Source organism: Culex quinquefasciatus, chromosome 2, assembly GCF_015732765.1.
Source record: "Culex quinquefasciatus strain JHB chromosome 2, VPISU_Cqui_1.0_pri_paternal, whole genome shotgun sequence".
Classification (NCBI taxonomy): Eukaryota; Metazoa; Arthropoda; class Insecta; order Diptera; family Culicidae; genus Culex; species Culex quinquefasciatus.
Window position 1 is genome coordinate 7,706,141 of NC_051862.1, and position 20,025 is coordinate 7,726,165.

The window sequence follows — 20,025 nt, forward strand, 5'->3', positions numbered from 1 at the left end:
ACAAAATTTGTCATGGTTCGATTATCCAAAGTCCCATTCAAACCTTCAGATAGCCGAAATTCGGATAATCGAATCTTCGGATAATCGAGGCTTCGAATAATCGGGTCTTGACTGCATTTAAAACTAAAACTTTTTGATTTTTTTAAGCTGCTTTATTTATGATCATATTTAACTAAACTCCATCCCGTGCATGACTCCCTCATTATCACCGTGCTCTACGATCCGCCATCTTTTTTCCACCGGACCATCCAGTCAGCTGTCAAACTTTTTTTCTTCTCTTATCCTCTCTTTTCTTCATTCTCTCCTCTCTCCCCGTGCCTTGCCCTCGCTCATCTTCTTCGTCGTCATCGTCGTCGTAGCGCACTCTCTCTCTCGGGCTATGCTTTGCAAGAGGGTCGTCGTCGTCTGGCCTGGCCTGCTAGCGTTGTTTTGCTAAATTCCTACACCCTTTTCTCGCAGTCAAGTTGAGTTTGAGAGCAGCAGCCACCATCAAGAAGAAAAAAGGTGAAAATTTTGCCGCAAATCGAGCTGAAAAGTAGGCAGCGCCGTTCGGATGTAAACAAACAATGAACTTGTGAGTATTTCTGTGGGTGGGAAAGGCGAAATGGTGCGAATTAGTGATTTTTTCTTTCCATTTTTTTGACAGCTTCATCCCGAACGACCAGCTGAAGCGGGATGGAATCTACCTCCCACAGCATCTTCCTATGCTCCCGCCGGGACTCCAGCAGAACCACTACCAGCTGCAGCAAATCCACCAGCAACACTTGCAACAGCAGCAGCAGCAACAACAGCAACAGTCCACTGCCCAGCACCATCCGCAGCAGCAATCTGGTAATCCGCCACCCCCGCAACAGCAACTGCAACCTCCACCGGGGATGATTGTCAACCTGAAGAAGGAGATCGATCCGTACGAGAACAATCCACCTCCGGTGTCGCATAACGTCGTCGTCCAGCACATCCAGCACCAGCTGAACGTGCCTCAACTGCTGGCCGCCGGAGGACTGCTGCAGCAGCCTCCCCAGGATCAGGGTTCCGCTGGCGGACCACCTTCTGGAGCGACTCCCGCACCTGCCACCACGGGCAAAAAGAAGAAGAAACCGAAAGCGGCCAAAACCATCGTTCTGCCGCCCCTTCCGGAGGGGTTCATCATCAAGATCAAGGAGGAGTACACCGAGAACTACGTGCGCACTGTTACCAAGATCCCCGAGGAGCAGTTCATCCGGACGATCAAACCGCCGGGCAAGAAGGAGCGCAAGTACCACGACTACAACCAGGTGTCCGAGTATCGGTGCGACATCTGTGGCAAGTACTTCAAGGACAAGTACAAACTCAACTACCACGTCCGGATCCACAGCCCCGAGCTGTCCCACAGGTAGCTATGGTAAGGCTTTGGGTTTTACAATGCGATACTAAACATTCGAAGATTTACTCACAGGTGCGACGAGTGCGGCAAGGTATTTGCCCACCAGTCAACGCTGACCAACCACAAGCGGATCCATTCGGGTAAGTAGTGAGTAGCGCGTGTCGTACGATAGGAGGGGAAAGTCGGATGTAGATTCAAAGTACAGCGTCTGTCGAATTCTGTATTTTTGGAGAGCTTGGACCCTCACAGTTCAAAGATTTGTCACTTATTTGGACACTATTGCTAGTACCTTTCAGGACTAAGTAACACTGAGCTTAGAGTGTTCGAATCGAGGTAGAGGCCTTTGTCCCAATAAGCGTGAATGCTCTGGAAAAGCCCATGTCCCAGAGAAAATAGTTGATTTCAGATATAATTATGAATGGTATAGAGGATATCTAGAGTTTTTTTTTTTTTTTTTGAGGACCTATAAGCTATTGGGATTCATATGTTTATAGCACTGCCTAAAAAAACTCTTGATATAGATAGTCACGCATTTGGAAAAGTCGTGGTTCATGGATATGTCCAGTGGCGCCGACTAGTCAAAAATGATAAGGGGCACGGTTGATTCCCAAAATTGCCGGGAAGGATCTTAAATGTTAAAGTTTCTCGTATATCACGTTTTTCTCTAATTTGTACGTATATGCAAAAAACGATATAAATAAAGAATGTTAATAGAAGACATTCTTATATGTTTGGCGAGGTTTTGCAGGTTAAAGACTCGGATTCCGTCTAATTTTCAAATTTCTCACTGTTCTAACAAACTGTTTTGTAAATGTTTTGATAGAAACGTGCTTGGTCACTTCTCATTAGGCTTTTTATTACTTGATATTAGTTGAAAACACTTTTCAAAAACTATATGTAATCTAACATGAGATGCCCGATGATTTTTTCTATATCTGTAAATATGTGTGCGAAACAGAACATATTGCTTAACGGACAAATATCGTCAAACCGATATGAATGAAGAAAAAAGAAAAACAAATGAATGTTCATAATTAAAACTTAATTACTTTTTTATCGGATTTTAACCTTTTCCTTTTTTTAATTTATGTAGAGTTGGCGAAAGATCAATATAATATAATCGGTTATCCATAAAATGATAACTGTGAGATTTTGCATTCTTTCAAGCAGAAGCTGGATTTTTCAATAAATAAAACTTTGCAGAATTTTGCATTTTTTTTAAGTAATACGAAGTTCATTTATGTGGTTTTGGTTTATTTTTTTTTTAATAAGTTTTTATATATTTCAAATAAAAATAATCTAAAAGAGAAGAAATTTTCAATCATTTATACTTGTAACTGCATTTTTCCTAACTTGAACAGTTCTTCAAAATTATTTGAATTGAACAAAAAAAAAAAATAGGAATTGAATAATTTCTGCAAGTTTTCTTGATATTTTTATAAAAAAAAAATTGGAGAAAAGTTTGTGAATGTGTTAAAAATTTATTTCATGCCATCACCATTCTCCCCTCAAGATGAAATGATTCCTAAGAAATGCTAAATTTATGCACATTCAATCAATTTCAAAACTTCCTACAAGTTTAATGTATTTAAAATTACTAAAACTTATATTATAATTATCTAACACTCTTAGAAACAAAAAAAAATCTCAAAAAATATAAATAATGCATGATTCTCGCTAAAAGTTGTGCCATTTTTGTGACAGTTATGCTTCTTCCAAAAAATTGAGAAATTTCAAGTTAATTCATGTAAAACATCTTCCTAAAGTTGCACGAATTTATCCGTTTCTGTGGTTTCAAAATTAAAATTTTCAAAAAGCATTAAAGTGCAAAAATAAACGCAGCTAAATAAATTCTCATTACAAAAATTACAAAACAATCAAAAAAAAATTACAAAAATAAAAAAATACAAAAATAACAACAAAAAAAATCAAAAAAAAAGTAAAGCGTTGCGCTGGTCTTATTTTAAACTAATAATTTTGCTGAATTTCTTCAAAAAACCTATGTTTTAGGCAATTTTGGAAAGGAAATTTGAAGACATTACTTGGTTAGCCGTAAACCGGTTTCTTCACTACCTTTATAGGTGCTATCGAAGAAGTACAATGGTTTTGTTTTTGTAACATTATGCACGAGCTATTTTGTGAGCGAATCCGTAAAATCTATGTTGACAACATCTCTCTAAATCATAAACAACGTTGTCGACTTTGAAAACATTAACATCGAAATCCAGAATATTTTTCCTTTTGTTCTTCCGGAGTGTTCCGATGCTGGAGATGTTTTGGGCTATACAAGATCTTGGCGCAGAGGCATGGATGTGAAAAAATTGTCAAAAACGACACATTGCCCTGAACCGAAAAAAGTACTCTGTCAGCTTCAAAACTATACCCCGGCCATGCCCAACTTCTGCGGTATTGTTGGTTTTCTCTGAAAATTTAGGTATTTTGGAGTTATATATACTTTTATGCATAGTAATTTCCAACTTGTGTAGATTTCAAAAGTCGAAAAGTAAAAGTTCAGAGCATCTGACAATCCTTCAATTTTAATCCCATAGGGATCAGGCTTTCCCTTACTGTAGACGCGAAAACGGACTCGTCCTCGGAAGCTGACAATTGTAAATTATTAATTTAATTAATAATTCATACGCCCATCAACCGTAATGTTCCTGCCTGGGTTTTTCTTGTCGCGGAAGATTTCAATGATTGGACTGACCAGCACCAGACGGTCAGAAGACTGTAACTGGTTTGAAGGATACGTCACCTGCTGCTGATGGTTCTGAGTTCGTAAATGCTACGTTAAGATGCTACATTTCGTGGTCCACGAACTCCAAGAAGACATCTCTCGGCGACCAGATCTTTGCAGGATCTAAGTGGAAGGAACTTTCTTCTTTCTCATATTGCTGGCGGCTCTCGTTCCAGCCTGGGTTGAACGGTACTTTGTGCTCAATTGCATAGTTTCGGCTCTGTTCTTGAATAATTCTTCTTCGGCTTTGTTGCAATACACAAAGACCGATTCTCGAACAGTAAGAAAGACTAGTTAAATCAGAGAAACTAACAGCAATAGTTTATTTTAGAACTTGAATTATATCAGTCGTTAGCAGCACGTGTTATTTGTTTATCTTCACTCCTCGACTGACAGCTCGACCACAGGGTGCACATATATCACTCCTGAACTGGCACAGGGTACAACAGGCTTCATTGTTATCTTTGTCCGTTTCAAAGGTTCGTCTTCCTCATTGTAGGAATGTATGTGGGCATATGGAAATGCATATGGGACATTTATGCGATCAGGGGCAGTGAACTTCTTCAACGCAGTAATTTGGGCGTGTAATCAAAGCAAAAATTAAATGGATTGATTTACAAAACTCGCATAATCGATCTTATTGATGTTTATGACTCACAAAAAAACAAACCCATTCTCCATAGGCGAGCGCGCCTTCAAGTGCGCCACCTGCGGCAAGGCGTTCGTGCAGAGTTCGGCCCTCTCGAACCACACCAAGATCCACACGGGCGAGCGGCCCCACGAGTGTCTCATCTGCGGCATCAGCTTCATCCAGAAGATCAACCTGATCTACCACATCCGCATCCACAGCAACGAGCGGCCGTACCGGTGCAACATCTGCAACAAGTCGTTCATCCAGCAGAGCCATATCAAGAACCACATGAAGGTGCACAAAAAGGACAACCCGCTGGACTGCAGCATTTGTGGTGGGTTGAGTGAGGGTTGACTGTTTGTGAAATCGTGAACTCAATTTTGTCGACCTTTTTCAGGGAAAAGCTACACGGATCTCAACGAGCTGACCGAGCACTATTCGTCCCACACGGTCGAGCTGCCATTTCGCTGCCAGACCTGCGGAAAGTGCTTTGCCCAGGCGAACCACCTCAAAATTCACAAGAAGAACTTTTGCAACAAAAGCAGCGGCGGCAATTGAACAGCGAGAGAAAGAGAGAGAGGGAACGTTACTCAGAAACAATACTAAACAATTAAAGAAGAGAAAACTAAAATTGTACGCGACAAACACTGCTGTCACAGTGCGGAATCAGGTTTTATTCTGCAATCATTTTTGTTAACTATAGCCTTAAGTTACAGAAATACAAACAACAAAAACAAAAACAGGCAGGAAATTATCAGTTTTCCGTTTTTTGCGCGTAGACAGCGAGAAAGAAAGAGAAAGAGCGATTTATATTATATTATACTGATTACCAGTTTTAACAGACTTACACAAACACACACAAATTTATATACAAAACCCCGCAGCCGTGTCCTTTCCCCCCTTTCCAAGAGGGTGAAGGAACAAAACAAACAGAGAAAGAGAGTTTTAAATATTATTATTTTTTCCTTTTCGTTTTTGTGATAGTAAAACTAAACGTGTTTTCATTAACAATACCTACTTTAGACAGAGATCATATGCATGCTAGCAAGAGCAGTAAAGAGAGAGAGCAATTTTAATCTCGTTTTCGTTGGCGCAATCCGAGTCAATAAGCAAAAACAAAACAAACAAGAAGAAAAATGCTGCTGTTCTGAATCATTAAATATGTAGGAAATTAAATGCTCGCCGGCTAGCGACTTAATTCAAATCCGAACAAGTCCTCAAAAAAACTTGATAACGCACAAAACAGGGATTCCCCAGAAAGAAGATCGCGTGCCCGCTTGGTAAAATTTGCCACTGTCTGGGCTCAGTTTCGCGGTGGCAGTCGAAGGAGCAGGTTGAACATTTTAATAGTTGCGGAAAGTGAGCAAAGATGAAGCCGATAACGACGGGGAGGACTTTGCTGCTCTGGTTGGCGATTTTCTGTGCTTTTGAGATGGCTTTTGCTCTAATTGAGGATGATTACGACGACGATGATCCTTTTAAAAGCATGAGGGTAAGTTTTTGGAAACAGTTGAGCATTCATCAGAGTCTCAAAGCACTTTTAAACACAATAAATAGAAGCTTAATTTAAAGTTTTGAAATAAACGATCAGAAAATGTCACGAACGTTTCATTTTTTGACATTGAAAATCGGATTAAACTCATCCGACAAATTCGGAACAGCTCAGAGAAATTTAAAGGTGCACAGTAGTGTGTCCAAAGAAAGGCGTGGCGGAAACCTCGCGATTTGCGATTTACTGAAAAATGGTCTGTTTTCATAGAAAATATCACATTTTGTTCTAAAACCTTTAAAAAATGCGTTCAAATTGCCCCGTATTTTACTTTAAATCATTGTTAGGAGTCCTAATAATAATTTTCTGTTTTCTTATTGATCCAGGAAATCGTCAGTTTTTGTTCGTATTAAACTTGGAAAAATCAATTTTTTTGCCTGAAATTTATACGAATTTCCCTCAAAAATCCTTCTAAATAAAATTTGGCACCAAAACCAATACCATAATCATGTAGTTATCAATTTACAATTTTGCTTTTCAAACAATTAGTTTTTGTCACTTCAGTACCAAGATACAGCAATTTTAGTAAAATACAGGGTGGCCAATCAAGTTTGAAATCGGGAAATAATCTGGAATTCGCCAAAATCCCCATAAAATCAGGATAAAAAAGTCGAGAATTTGAATTTCGAATGAAAATTATTTTCTATCTTTTGAATTTTTTTTGTATTTTTAAAATATTTTGTTTAATTTTCAAATTAAACACTATTAGTTTGTTGTGAACACTTAATAAAAAAAAGGTTCCTTTCACTATTTTATTTTTTTTTATTTTGGGTTTGTTGATTTTTCATCAATTGATTGGAAGCTTTTATGACAAAACTGTTGAAAAAAAAATTTTTCTGTTTTTCACTATTTCAATGACGAAAATGTTCACAAAATACCTGAATAAAATAAAATATAAAAATAAGCATTTGATGGATGTATTTTTCTGTTGTATAGATTGAAATAACGTAACTTAATTGTTTTAAATAAATAATTTTGCACAATCTAATGTGAGGTTCTAAAATAACCCGCCATTAAAAAACTTTTAGCACCTTAAGCTTTTTATGAGCATGGGTAAAAAATGTATATAAAGTTTGATAGTCATTTAGCATAGCATAGCATAGCATTGGTGTCTACCCGTAGTTGCTACTCTGTTATTGACCAGGACCTCCAAGAATTGCTCCGTGGACCACAGATGAAGAGTAGGAACCAATCATCACCACTTCGCAACTTTCAAATGTCCCTATCATGCTAGCCAATCACAGCGCCGTCCACGACCAGTGGTAAGACACGGGGAAGTGGATAGGAATTTTTTAGTCCGATACTTGAGTGATGAAGACCGCTAAATCGGCTGCGTCTTCGACAAAGTATCACGTGAGGTTTGAGGGTGTTAGTAAGATGGGTGTGAAGCCAGGATTCACCGTGGTAAGTGATGCGGCCGATCAAATCTATTTATAGTCCTTAATTCTTCGTATGTTCTTGGATTCATTTTTGGAAGCTTTCCAATTCGGTTCACCAAGCTTTTTGTGGTGAATTCTGGTCGTGTTGAAAGTTCAATATTCGCCTAACAATTATGCATCCAGTGTCCTTGAATTCAACTTGCATTCAATATTGCATTTTCCTGTTCTTAGGTTCACACAGATTCCAATCAAGTTTTTCTTTGGATTCTTATAGCATTCTTAATCCTTCTAGACATCTAAGCCTCGATGGTCTGGTGGTTAGCATTTTTGTCTGCTGACCCAAAGGACGGGGGATCGAACCCCGCCGCCGAGCTAAATGAATTTTTCGTTCATATTCAAGTGTTCAGAATTATTCCTTCTTTCCATAATTTCTCGATAGGAGCAGATGGGAATCGAACCCAGAACCTTCCGCTTACAAAGCGAACAGCGTAACCATTCAGCCACGCCTACCCCTATAAAGTTTGATAGTCATTTAATAGAAAAAAATAATTATCAAATGAAAACCAAACAACTATCGTGTTCAATGGAAAACAATTGATTTTTTTTTTTTGCTAATTTTGAAATCATAAAAAATGATAAAACAAAATTTCAATATATTTTTTATTAAGGCCATTACAAATATCTTTAATGTAATTGTTTACTCAAATCTTTTGCAAAATACAAATGTTAAAGCATTAATTCTTATTATACTGGATTTTGCATTGAAATAACGTGGAAAACTAATAAGTTATGAAATCAACATGATTTTTTTTAAATTTTAATATCAGAATTCGCAATATTAAAAAGATAAATTTATAATAACTTTTTTGTTTGCATGAACACTGAAAAAAAAACTTTGAAAAATATTTTCTTCGGCCTTAAAGAACAAAACATAATGTTTGGCAATGTTTAAAATTGTTGTGTTCTATTCCGGGTGCAAATAGTTGAATAAAACCAAATTTAATTCCCCGTTCTTGAACCGCGTTGTTTATTTATTTTCCAACTTTTCCTTTTATGACAGTTCACTTTTCCCCTCGCGTTGTTATTCCTTTGCACGCTAAATTCTGTTTTACCAGAATACAACAATCTCTCCTTCTTCCGGTTTGCTCTTGTAGTGTCCTACTACAACTCAATATCGTCTTGACCTAAACTTCTCCATACTTCATCTTGGTTCCATCTACTTCCGGGCTCGATACCGGCTCGATTGCCGGTCGACTGTGAGGGACGCTGCTTCAATGAATCGCCTTCCGTTGCTCTCCCTAGCAGCGCACACTTCCGTATTGATACTGAGGATTCCTAGCATCTCAGCTGTCTTCCGACCCAGCAAGCAGCAGGTTCCGTTTTCTGCAACGTAGATCTCGGCAACAATGCTCTTTTTCTCCGTGGCTACTTCCGCCGAAAACATTCCAGCAACTTCAACTGGATGGCCAGAATAGGACATCAGGTTTTTCTTCACAACAGGCTGCTGAGACTTTATGCGCACTTTTTCCTTCTTCATGTGCTCCCAGGTTCGCCGATCGATAACGTCAACTCCGGCACCCGAATCCACCACCCATTTAACTGGAACGCCACCCACAGTACAAATAACATTACCTCCTCGACCTGGGTCAGTTGCAAACAGGTATTGCACGTTCTCCTCTGCCGAATCATCACTCAGCTGTTCCGAATCGTCGGAATCCTCAGAGTCCGTGTCACGTCGACCAGTCTTCACCTGCCGCAGCCGCTTTCCCACCTTTTTCTTGTGCTTCTTCGTTTTGCAGCAACTCTTGAAGTGTCCAACCATACCGCAGCGCTTGCACTCCTGGTCTTTCGCCGGGCAGCTATCATCGTTGGCGAAATGACCCCGCTTGCCGCAACGGTAGCATTCCCGGTTCGATCGAGTCCTTGACCGGATTTTGTGCACCTCCACGTCGTTCTCCGCCGGAGTTGGGTTCAGCGTCAAATTGTTCTTGTGCTTCTCGATTGTCTCCAATGAACGGCCAGCTTCAACGGTTTCGGCCAGAGTCATCTGAGGTTTGTTTAGAATCCTCGCACGTAGATCATCCGACGCTCCTTTCTCAAAAATCTGCTCCTTAATTTCGTCGTCCAAGTGGTCACCATACTCGCAGAGGTTGCCCTGCTCCCGCAGTCGTAGGACAAAACTTTCGATGGGTTCCTCGCCGGCCTGCACCAGGTTTCGAAATTTATGCCGCTCCAACGGCAGGCACTTCATTGGCAGGAAGTACTCGTCCAGCAGCTTCATCGCCTCTTGGAATACGTCGGATCCCACCGGAACCTCCGGTTCATCGTCGCCCTGCAAGCTGAAGTACACGTCCTGCACTTGCGGTCCCACATAGTGAAGGAGGTATGACTTCTTCCGTGAGGCGATTGCGACGTTGTTCACGTCAAGGAAGATTTGAAAAGAACGTTTCCATTTCTTCCACCGGGAAGAGACCGTGGACGTGTCCCCGGGAACAAACGGATCCAATCCGGAGCTTTTTCCACCATCCATCCTCGTACAATCGAATTGAATCTGCTCTTGTGTCACAACCGAATCGAATCTTTCTTTTTTCTCCTTTGTTTACTTTGTCGAGCAGCTCCCTTGGCCGCGTCAACTTCCGCGCTGATATAACTATTTTCCGCGCCCGAATTTAATCGCAATCACTTCCGCGCTTCTCGTGGATTGTTTCCAAGGTTACTGTAAGAAAGGTTGGGCTGAAAACGTGTTGGTTTAGTATTAGTAAGCAAAAAAGTGTCAACATTTGCGATGCTTCAAGTGATGACGTCACAACGCTCTCGTTTCTTATGGATAGTATACGAAATTGAATGAAAATTTGAATAATTTTAAATTAAACGGTGATTTTTGAGATAAACTGGATTAAAGGAATAAAAAGCAGATACATACACTTGTTGAAAGAATTAAATGAGGATTTCTTTATTACAAAAATATAAATAAATTGATTTAATTTTCGACTGCAGTAAGAGTACAACAGTTTTTACTTCTTGTCCCGCTTTTAGACGTGCGCGACTTCGACCAGCTCGGAGTCTGGATAGACCGCGGACCGCCCCTTCAGTGTCACCTTCGACGAGACGGATTTGGTGGATGCTCTTCTTCGATTTGGATTTAACTTCGTCCTGCGGGATTCGGCTATGCAGTCTCAATTGCAGATGGACTTGCTAGTAATGCATGAAATCACGCCGCCGGCCTTACCATCTTCGATGTAATCTTCCGGCCCGACCTGGGTCTACTTATCTTTGACCTCCTGCATGCGACTGTCCATCCTTTCAACCTCTACCGGGTTCGAGATGATGGCCGCGATTGTGTTGTTGATTTTGGTGGCCATTTTGCCGCCATGCGTACGCCAGTGGTGCTTCAACTCCGGCATCGACATGCCCAGCTCGCGGGTCACCTCGTCGAACGCTTCGTCCCGTTTGGCCAGAACGGAGTGGTCCCGATGGGACCGGTTCCAGTTGACTTCCGGTCGTGGACCAGCTGGGTGAGCTGCATGTGATTGTTGGCGGGAAGTGGTTCCACTTCTTCGGGCAGATGTTTGCGGTGGTGAAGTGGACCCGGTTGCCTGAGCTGGTCGGGAATTTTTGATCCACATTTTATAGAAGTAGTCAAATTTGCTCCGCTGGCGAATGCTTGAAATGTCGATCAAGCTGCACCTCATTTTCTTCAGTTTGTCCTTGTTCAGTTCCGTGGCAAGTTTCTGTGGCAAGCACGATCTCGCTGGTACGACTGCCAGTGACCATCCTGATTTGCATTCCTCAGCACCGAACGTCTATGAATTGCTTTGGCCAGCATAAGTTAATCCAACTCTCAGTTGACTCGTGTTCTTTTCTGTCGCGGAGCACCATTATCGTCGCATCCCTCCTCCATGCCTTCTTCAACATCATCCTCGTCATCGCTGCCAACCTCCTGCTTAATGTCCACCATCTCTTCCACGTCCTCCCACTCGAACCCAGCCTTGGCCGCTCCTTGTTGACTCTTCACAAACACCGTCTCCGGCAAGTAACGACTTACGCCAACATCCTCCTCCTGCTGCGGTTCCAGCAACTTCCTAACATGATACGAGAAGCTCTTCCATCGTGCCGGACGAAACCCGGTCACTCCACCAAACGTCGCCCGATCAAAACTTCAATTGGACTGTCTGCACAGGTTCCGGAACTTGTTGACAAAGTGAACCGTTTCGACGCAGTTGATGCACGCCGCGGTGGGTGAGTCCTGCCACGTTACGTACACTCCGGTGCATTCATGCACTTTGCACCCTAAGTCGCCCCGTTGTTGCCGCGGAATATGTCCTTTAGATTGGTTCGGTCCGAGTCGGAGAAGACGGTCAGGAACAGCCGACAATGATGAATGCGTGAGGCTAGATTTGGAGGAAAGATTAAATTAAAACATGTCCTGATAAAATAATTATGCTGCAAATTACCTTCCGTTACGATTATCGACTATTTTGCGATAATTTTAGTCAAGATGGGACGGAATATCGTTACCGATTCCTCAAAACTAACTCAAAATCGCCCGTCTGCCACTTAGCTCAAAGGAAAAACAAACTTTGTGACGTCACAGTGTTCCTCTTCAACTGTGCACGGAGATAAAAAATTTCGAAAAATGAATTTTCATGCGAAAACTGACGTTTTATTTTTTCCTCCGTGTTCGCACTAATACAACTTTACAAAGACAGCCCAACCTGTCTTAGAGTAACCTTGGATTGTTTCACCACTCGTCGCCAAATGTTGTGTTCTATTCCGGGTGCAAATAGTTGAATAAAACCAAATTTAATTCCCCGTTCTTGAACCGCGTTGTTTATTTATTTTCCAACTTTTCCTTTTATGACAGTTCACTTTTCCCCTCGCGTTGTTATTCCTTTGCACGCTAAATTCTGTTTTACCAGAATACAACAAAAATGAAGCATAAAATCTGATGCATTTTTTAGATTTGAAATTTTAATTTTATATTTTGATTGTCTTAGATTTCTCCCAATTGCCAAAATTATTAGTGATTCCATGCCACAAGTACTTTTTTATATTTATTTAGAAATTTTGTACGGTGGTTGATGTTGACTTTTTTTGTAATCAGTTTTTGCAATATTTTTACGGGTAAGAAATTCCAATTATTTGAGGTTCTGGAAAAGTCGGGAAATTGAAAATGAGATTTGATTGGCCACCCTGAAAATATAAATGGCGAATTTTCAAAATTCCCTATCAAAACTCAATTTTATCTCTTACACCAATGTTCCAGCAACTGCCCCCATTTTATATGTTTCCAAATCTTTTGCATCGTTTTATAACATCAATTTACAAGTTTTTTTTAAAAAAAGGTCCAATAAACCAATTTTGCAGTTTATGCTTTTTGGGTGTTTTTGAAACCGCCTTAAGTAAGGGGTATTAAAAAACACCCAAAAGGCAAAAACTGAAAATTTGGTATATTGGACCTTTCAAAAAAAACTCCAGAATGCATTTTAAATTTACCGACTTTAGTACAAAAAAATCGACTTTATTCAAGATTATGAGGAAATTGCTTTTTTATTTAAAAAATAAACATCCGCAGATAAGCAACAAATCAATTGTTTGATAGTCAGAACCCACTTAAAAGATGTTTTTACTAACAAAAAAAAAATATATATGCTCAGTTTTTCTAAAAAAAATCAAAAAGGCAATGGTATATAGAATATTAGGGTGTAACAACTTTATCGTAATTCTAACAAAGATTTTTTTTGGTTTCTTTTGCTAAAAAAAAATCCTCAAAGTAAGTCAATAAGTGAATGTGAACAAAGTTTACGCCTGGAAGAAATCTGTTCAACTTTGGTGAACCATTCTAAAATAAAGGTTTTGAACAGCTTCTTCCTGATGGTTCTGGGTGGCATGAACTTTTGTTCACGTTAAGGGTCGATTTTTGTGTACAATCATTTACGGAATTCCCAAACTGATAACAAAAAATGTGTTGCTCTTTTTTGGGAAGCCCAACTTGTGTCTAATTTTCTAGATTAAGCTGCTTAGAAAACTTTTGTGCTATTTTGTCAATAGTAAGCACAACGCAACATTTCTGATGACCTTATTATTTTCAAATACTTCTTTAGATTCAAAACAAAATTATCACGGTATTCACAAAAAAAACATAATTAAGGTTGAGTTTTTTTTTTTGCATTAAGCGTAGGAGACGCATTTTCTATCTCAAATTTATTTCATTAATCATTTCCAGAGTTTTTTTTTTTTGAAAAGAACCAATAAACTATTGTCTTTCATATGTTTATAGGACCTAATAAAAAAAACTCTAGATTTGTTTAACAAATTTTCTTTCTTTTAGAAATGTTCCGTAGGATACTGCGTGTCCATTCACCTGTGCCAAAATAATAGTATCGTGACGGAAGGCGAAGGTTTAATCGATGACCGGTAACATCGAGTCATTAGTATAAATTACCTCAATTATTTCTCAACATTCAACTTTTCAGAACTGGCGCTGACGATTACGATGAGCCCATAATCGTCAGCACCGACAAAGACGATAACGACGATGTCTGCGAAGAATTTTTGCTCAAGTGCTGTCCTCACGGAGATCGAGCTAACATTCGAGAAGTTCCGCCTGTACCGGAATCTAAAGATCAACCGGACGCTTCACCGCCAATGACCTGCGGTCAGGGTCATCCCGATGGTTACATCTACCGCGTGAACAAAACCGATTCCGTAGCCCAGTACGGCGAGTTCCCCTGGACCGCGGCACTGTTCCGCGACGATCCGATGTCAGATGAGCCGCAATACTTTTGCGGTGGATCGTTGATCGATCCGCAGGTCGTCCTAACGGCAGCCCATTGTCTGAGAAACTTCTCCGACCCGCACGGATTGACGGTCCGTCTCGGCGAGTGGGACATTGTCAACGCGAACGAACCACGCAAGCACAAGGACTTTGCCGTGCGGAAGATCATCAAGCACGAGGAGTGGCATACCAAGAAATACCACAACGATCTGGCCCTACTGATCCTGGAAAAGCCGGCTAGTCTGGGTCCGACCATCAACACGGTTTGCCTGCCGGAAGTGGACGAAGATTTCAACGGTAAACGGTGCGTGGCCGTCGGTTGGGGTAAGGACGTCAAGAAGGACAAGTATGCTGAAGTGCTGAAGAAGGTCGAACTTCCGGTGGTGGCCCACGGGCCTTGCCAACGGATGTTGCGTCAAACGCTGCTTGGACCGATCTTCCAGCTGCACTCGAGTTTCCTGTGTGCCGGCGGGGAAGCCGGAGTGGACATGTGCAAGGGCGACGGAGGCGCACCGTTGATGTGTGATCGTGGAGACGGGAACTATGTGCAAGCCGGGATCGTGGCCTGGGGAGTGGGTTGTGCCAAGGAGAACGTTCCGGGGGTGTACGTGAAGGTGGCCAAGTTTGTCGATTGGATCGAGGATCAGCTGAAACTGGAAGGTATTGAGGCTGTTGCGAGGAACTAAAGGGGAAATGAATTGTGATGATAAAGAAATAAATGATTTTTTGGAGCATATTAAAAGTTTTTTATTCGAAACTGATAATGTCACACCCAACAAATCGATCACGATCTACTCAAGTACTGATCATGATCACGCCATCGTCAAACCTTCCCGCTCAATCGTCTCCTTCATCCAGTCCACAAACTTGGCCACCTTCACGTAAACCCCGGGAACATTCTCCCGACCGCAGTCGATTCCCCAGGCCACGATCCCGGCCTGTACGTACGTTCCGTCACCGCGATCGCACATCAACGGTGAACCTCCATCGCCCTTGCACGTGTCCATGCCGGCTTCCCCGCCTGCACACAGGAAGCTACCGTCCAACCGAAAGACCGACGTCAACTTGGTCTGTCTGAGCATCCCTTGACACCGGTCGTGCTCGATCACCGGCACTTTGATCTTCTTCAGCACGTCGGCGTACTGACGGTTCTTGCGGACGTCCTTGCCCCAACCGACGGCCACGCACCGTTTGCCGTTGAAATCTTCGTCCACTTCCGGCAGGCAAACCGTGTTGATGCCGGCGGCCAAAGCGACCGGTTTGTCCAGGATCAGCAGGGCAAGATCGTTGTGGTACCGCTGGGGGTGCCACTCCTGGTGCTTGATGATCTTATGAACGGCAAAGTCCTGATGGGCGTACGGTTCGTTCTCGTTGGCAATGTCCCACTCGCCGAGACGGACCATCAGTTGATCCGGATGGGTGACGTTACGTACGCAATGGGCTGCGGTGAGGATCACCCGGGGATGGATCAACGACCCGCCGCAGATGTAGGCGGAACCTTCGGCAGAACCTTCGGGCTGGAAAAGTCCGGCAGTCCACGGAAATTCACCGTACTGCGCCAGCGAGTCGTCCTGGACGTGAAAGATGTGTCCAGCTGGATTTCCGCGACCGCATGATCGAGGTGGTTCCGGAATAAACTCCGGTCGATCCGTTGATAATGCTGGTTCTATCGGACTAATCGTAGTACTATCCTTCTCGGCGGGGCAACATCGCAGTAGAAATTGTTCGCATGGATCCGGATTTTCATCCTTGTTTGTGCTGAGGGAGATACGTTCCAAAATGAGGTGTAACGATCAAGAACTTTCACCATACCTAACTTCAATGGGATCGCTGCCGATGCGATTTCTGATGTCGATCTCAAATTCCTCCTCCGTTACGATGGTCTCGTTGATGCACAGGTGTAGCCTGACGCAATATCCGCCGGGGCATTCCTGAGGAAATCCAGAACATAATAGACAAAACCACTTTGATCATCACATATACTAACCTCTAAACGATCTACGTCAACTAACTGCTGTGCCAAGCCCGATTTCAAGCACTGCACTATCGTGAAAAAGTACAGAGTTCTTAGTATCACCAGCGAGGTCATCCTGTATTGTCTCTTACTGGTCTTCTGAACGGAAACCGTCTCTTCTGACTTTCTCGGAAAGACTGAGGTGCGGACTCGCGTAAGATCGCGCTCAGTTCAAAGATTGCGAGGGAATCCCCCTTAACGCGAGTTTATATTATGTACAAATACACATGGATTCAATTGAAAAATTTCAATGCGTGCTGAGCGGTGATTCACACAAAATGGTCTAGATGCAAATCAGGAGGAATACGGTCTGAAGAAAAGGCTCCGTAAAAACAAATTAGTTTGAAAAAAAAATAAAAATTTATAAATTTATAAATTTATGCAATATCCTGAAAACAACTTAAAATTAATTTCCCTGCTTTGTTAATCATTTTTAGCACGATGAAAACAGTTTTAACCCTCTACTGCCCAAATTTTTTTTTCGAGAATTTTTATTTTTCCCGTGTTCAGGAGATCATTTTGAGCAACTTTTGTTCTACGAAAAACTTTACTTCTCTTGTTTTATGTTTTTCTTGTTTCATTTTTAGTATTTTAATTTGCATTTATCTTGTTTAGTTTATGTTTGTTTTTGTTAGTATTTGGCCTACTCTACCACCTCCTATCATTACATTTCGCCTATCTAATTTTTTCATGTTTTTACAGTAACTTTTTCAATTTTTTGCATGTTTTTCACATTTTCTGCTATAAAATGGAACCATTATCATTTAAATTGTAAATAAATGCGTAGAGGCATAGTCTGGGGCACTAGAAAAATTACTGCATACTTCTTTTTACTTAAAATATAGGAAATGTTAGTAAAAAACACAGCCAAAGTTGACCCCTAAAAAAATACATTTTTAAAAACATTGGCAAAGTCACATAAAACAAGTCAAACTTCAAACCCTAAAATTTTCCAAAATTTTAAAAGTTCTTCTTTCCAATGCTTTTTGAAGATCAAAAATTGGTTGAAAAATTGATTTTTGGCGATTTTTTTAATCGAAGCCCGTCTAGAGGCGGGGTTGGGTTGTAGAGGGTTAAGAATAGTTTTAATGTTTGTTAAAACACTAAAAGTTTTTTATTCTGTAATTTAGATCGACCTTGTTCTGATCTTGATTCTGATGAATATTTTGCACCAAAACTGTATACGACAGCAACTTAAACAGTCAAATGAATTGTATTTGGATCAATCAGGCCGTTGCAAGTATTTTTTAAAGCTTATGTCTTCAGACTCAGACCAAAGTCGAAGGTGATGGAAAAAAAATAAAGATTGAAATGACAGGCTATGGTTTCCAAAAATTTAATAAAAATAAGTTAATTTAAATGCATTTTGTTTTGTAACAATTAATTTTCAATACATCAAAATATTTTTTGGGACCATCCATAAACCACGTGGACACTTTTTTTAATTTATTTTAATTATATTTCAATTTTATAATTAGATAATGATAAGAAATCAAACATATTTTTTATCGAAAAAAAAACACTCAAAAGTTTTTAAAAACTCTAAGATTTTCCGTTACTTAACTGTAACAAATTTTGGAACATGTCATTTGAAGGGAAATTTAATGTACATTTCGAAGCTACATTAACCCAGAAGGGTATTTTTAACATTTAAAACAAAATTTTTCATTTTAAAATGTCGTGTTTTTCTTACTTTGCAGGGTTATTTTTAAGAGTGTAACAATGTTCTACAAAATTGTAGAGCAGACAATTACAAAAATGTTGATATATAAACATAAGTGGTTTGCTTATAGGTAACACGAGTTATCGCGATTTTACAAAGTTTTGAAAAAGTTTTCAAATTTGAGTTTTGAAAAAACGTTTTTTAAAAAAATATTTTCTGTCTTTACTATATGTGTCTGCTCTATGACGACAATATATATAAAAAAGTTATAAATAATAATAATTCCGTGGAGGGTACTCCCAGCTGATAACAAATGCAACCTATTAATATTAATCAATGTGCAACTTGACTGCAGCATCAATCGACTCAGTCAGTTTTTAACACTCGACGTAGTCGGATCACTGATCTTTTCAGGGAAAAAAAAAACTTCTTCCAGAGATATGAATTTGATTACACTTGGTATGTTGTGTCTGTTCGGACTGGTTTTGGCCCAGAACTCCGACGAAGATGATCCTTTTGAAGATTTGACTGTAAGTACATGCTTCGTTGTCTTTTTTTATTAATACAAGATGGTACACGGAGAAAAAACAGTTCCTTAAATTCAATAACGTACCATGGGATTTGAACACATTGTTCGTGGTTCCCTTTTTCATGCACGATTGTTCACGATTTTGGGAACCCTTTTTTCTCCGTGTAGCTGATAAGAAAATGCAATTTTAACTTTTTCAGAAATGTCCTGGAGGATATTGCGTGGATATTCACCTCTGTGTGAACAACAGTATCGTAACCGATGGAGAAAGCATCATTGAGTTTGGAGAAAGGTACAATAAGAAATCGGTTTTATTTGGAACTTGTAAAAAAGACCTAAACTTTCCAGATTTGGAGGAGAACCAATAGAAGTGAGCGTTAACAAGGCCGAAAACGAGGATGTATGCGAAATGTTCCTGAAACGTTGCTGCCCTCACAAGGGGTCCAACCCTCGTATAAACCCCACCTCAAACAATCCCCAGAATGAGGACGATCTTCCAGAACCACCTCCGTCGTGTGGCCGGGGCCACCCCAACGGTTACATGTACCGCGTAAAGGACGAATCGGTCGCCCAGTACGGCGAGTTTCCCTGGATGGCCGGACTGTTCCGTCCAAATACGACGACGAACGAGCTGGAGTACTTTTGCGGTGGATCGTTGATCCACAAGCAGGTCGTCCTAACGGCAGCGCACTGTCTGAGGAACTTTACCACCCCGCATGGTTTGACGGTCCGCTTGGGCGATTGGGACATTGTCAACGCGAACGAACCACACAAACACAAGGACTTTGCCGTGCGGAAGATCATCAAGCACGAGGAGTGGCACACCCTGAAATACCACAACGATCTTGCCCTGCTGATCCTGGACAAGCCGGCTACCCTGGCCAAGAACGTCAACCTGCTCTGCCTGACAACGGGGGACGATTCCTTCGACGGCGAACGGTGTGTGGCCATCGGTTGGGGCAAGGACGTCAAGCGGGGAACCTACGCCGAAGTGCTGAAGAAGGTCGAACTTCCGGTGGTTGAGCATCGAGCCTGTCAACGGATGCTGCGGCAGACGAGGTTGGGACCGATCTTCCTGCTGCACACGGGATTCCTGTGCGCAGGGGGTGAAGCTGGGGTGGACACGTGCAAGGGCGACGGAGGGGCACCGTTGATGTGTGATCGGGGGGACGGGACGTACGTGCAGGCCGGGATCGTGGCCTGGGGAATGGGTTGTGGGCTGGTGGATGTTCCCGGAGTTTATGTGAGGGTGCCAAAGTATGCCGGGTGGATTGAGACGAAAATTAAGCAGGAGAGTTTAGATTGACAACACAGTGTATTTTAACCTTTATTTTCTAAATTTAAAAGAAATAATATCAAATTCAATTCAAATCAACTTTTTT

At 41.2% G+C, this 20,025-nt stretch overlaps 4 protein-coding genes across 5 annotated transcripts; 3 read left to right on the forward strand and 1 right to left on the reverse strand.

The window, feature by feature from the left end:
• Positions 1 to 362: 362 nt before the first annotated feature.
• On the forward strand, positions 363 to 5,907 carry LOC6037445 (zinc finger protein 8). Of its 2 annotated transcripts, none has more exons than XM_038254267.1 (5): positions 363 to 574; positions 647 to 1,372; positions 1,424 to 1,503; positions 4,784 to 5,065; positions 5,129 to 5,907. In XM_038254267.1, the coding sequence occupies exons 1-5, from the start codon at positions 567 to 569 to the stop codon at positions 5,287 to 5,289; spliced, it is 1,257 nt and encodes a 418-aa protein (XP_038110195.1). In that variant the 5' UTR covers positions 363 to 566; the 3' UTR covers positions 5,290 to 5,907. The 2 variants fall into 2 exon arrangements, with proteins under 2 accessions (XP_038110195.1, XP_001847358.2); XM_001847306.2 differs by having other exon boundaries at positions 364 to 574; positions 1,436 to 1,503.
• Positions 5,908 to 5,990: 83 nt separating this feature from the next.
• Positions 5,991 to 15,169, forward strand: LOC6037444 (phenoloxidase-activating factor 2). The gene is made up of 3 exons (XM_001847305.2): positions 5,991 to 6,223; positions 13,991 to 14,076; positions 14,136 to 15,169. Exons 1-3 carry the CDS (start codon positions 6,101 to 6,103, stop codon positions 15,121 to 15,123), a joined length of 1,197 nt encoding a protein of 398 aa, XP_001847357.2. The 5' UTR covers positions 5,991 to 6,100; the 3' UTR covers positions 15,124 to 15,169.
• A 4-nt stretch (positions 15,170 to 15,173) lies between these two features.
• LOC6037443 (phenoloxidase-activating factor 2) lies at positions 15,174 to 16,586 on the reverse strand. Its single transcript, XM_038254268.1, has 3 exons — positions 16,425 to 16,586; positions 16,250 to 16,368; positions 15,174 to 16,195 (listed from the first exon to the last, which is right to left on the reverse strand). The coding sequence occupies exons 1-3, from the start codon at positions 16,524 to 16,526 to the stop codon at positions 15,250 to 15,252; spliced, it is 1,167 nt and encodes a 388-aa protein (XP_038110196.1). The 5' UTR covers positions 16,527 to 16,586; the 3' UTR covers positions 15,174 to 15,249.
• A 1,915-nt stretch (positions 16,587 to 18,501) lies between these two features.
• LOC6037442 (phenoloxidase-activating factor 2) lies at positions 18,502 to 19,949 on the forward strand. Its single transcript, XM_038256699.1, has 3 exons — positions 18,502 to 18,644; positions 18,844 to 18,935; positions 18,992 to 19,949. Exons 1-3 carry the CDS (start codon positions 18,555 to 18,557, stop codon positions 19,947 to 19,949), a joined length of 1,140 nt encoding a protein of 379 aa, XP_038112627.1. The 5' UTR covers positions 18,502 to 18,554.
• Positions 19,950 to 20,025: the final 76 nt, after the last annotated feature.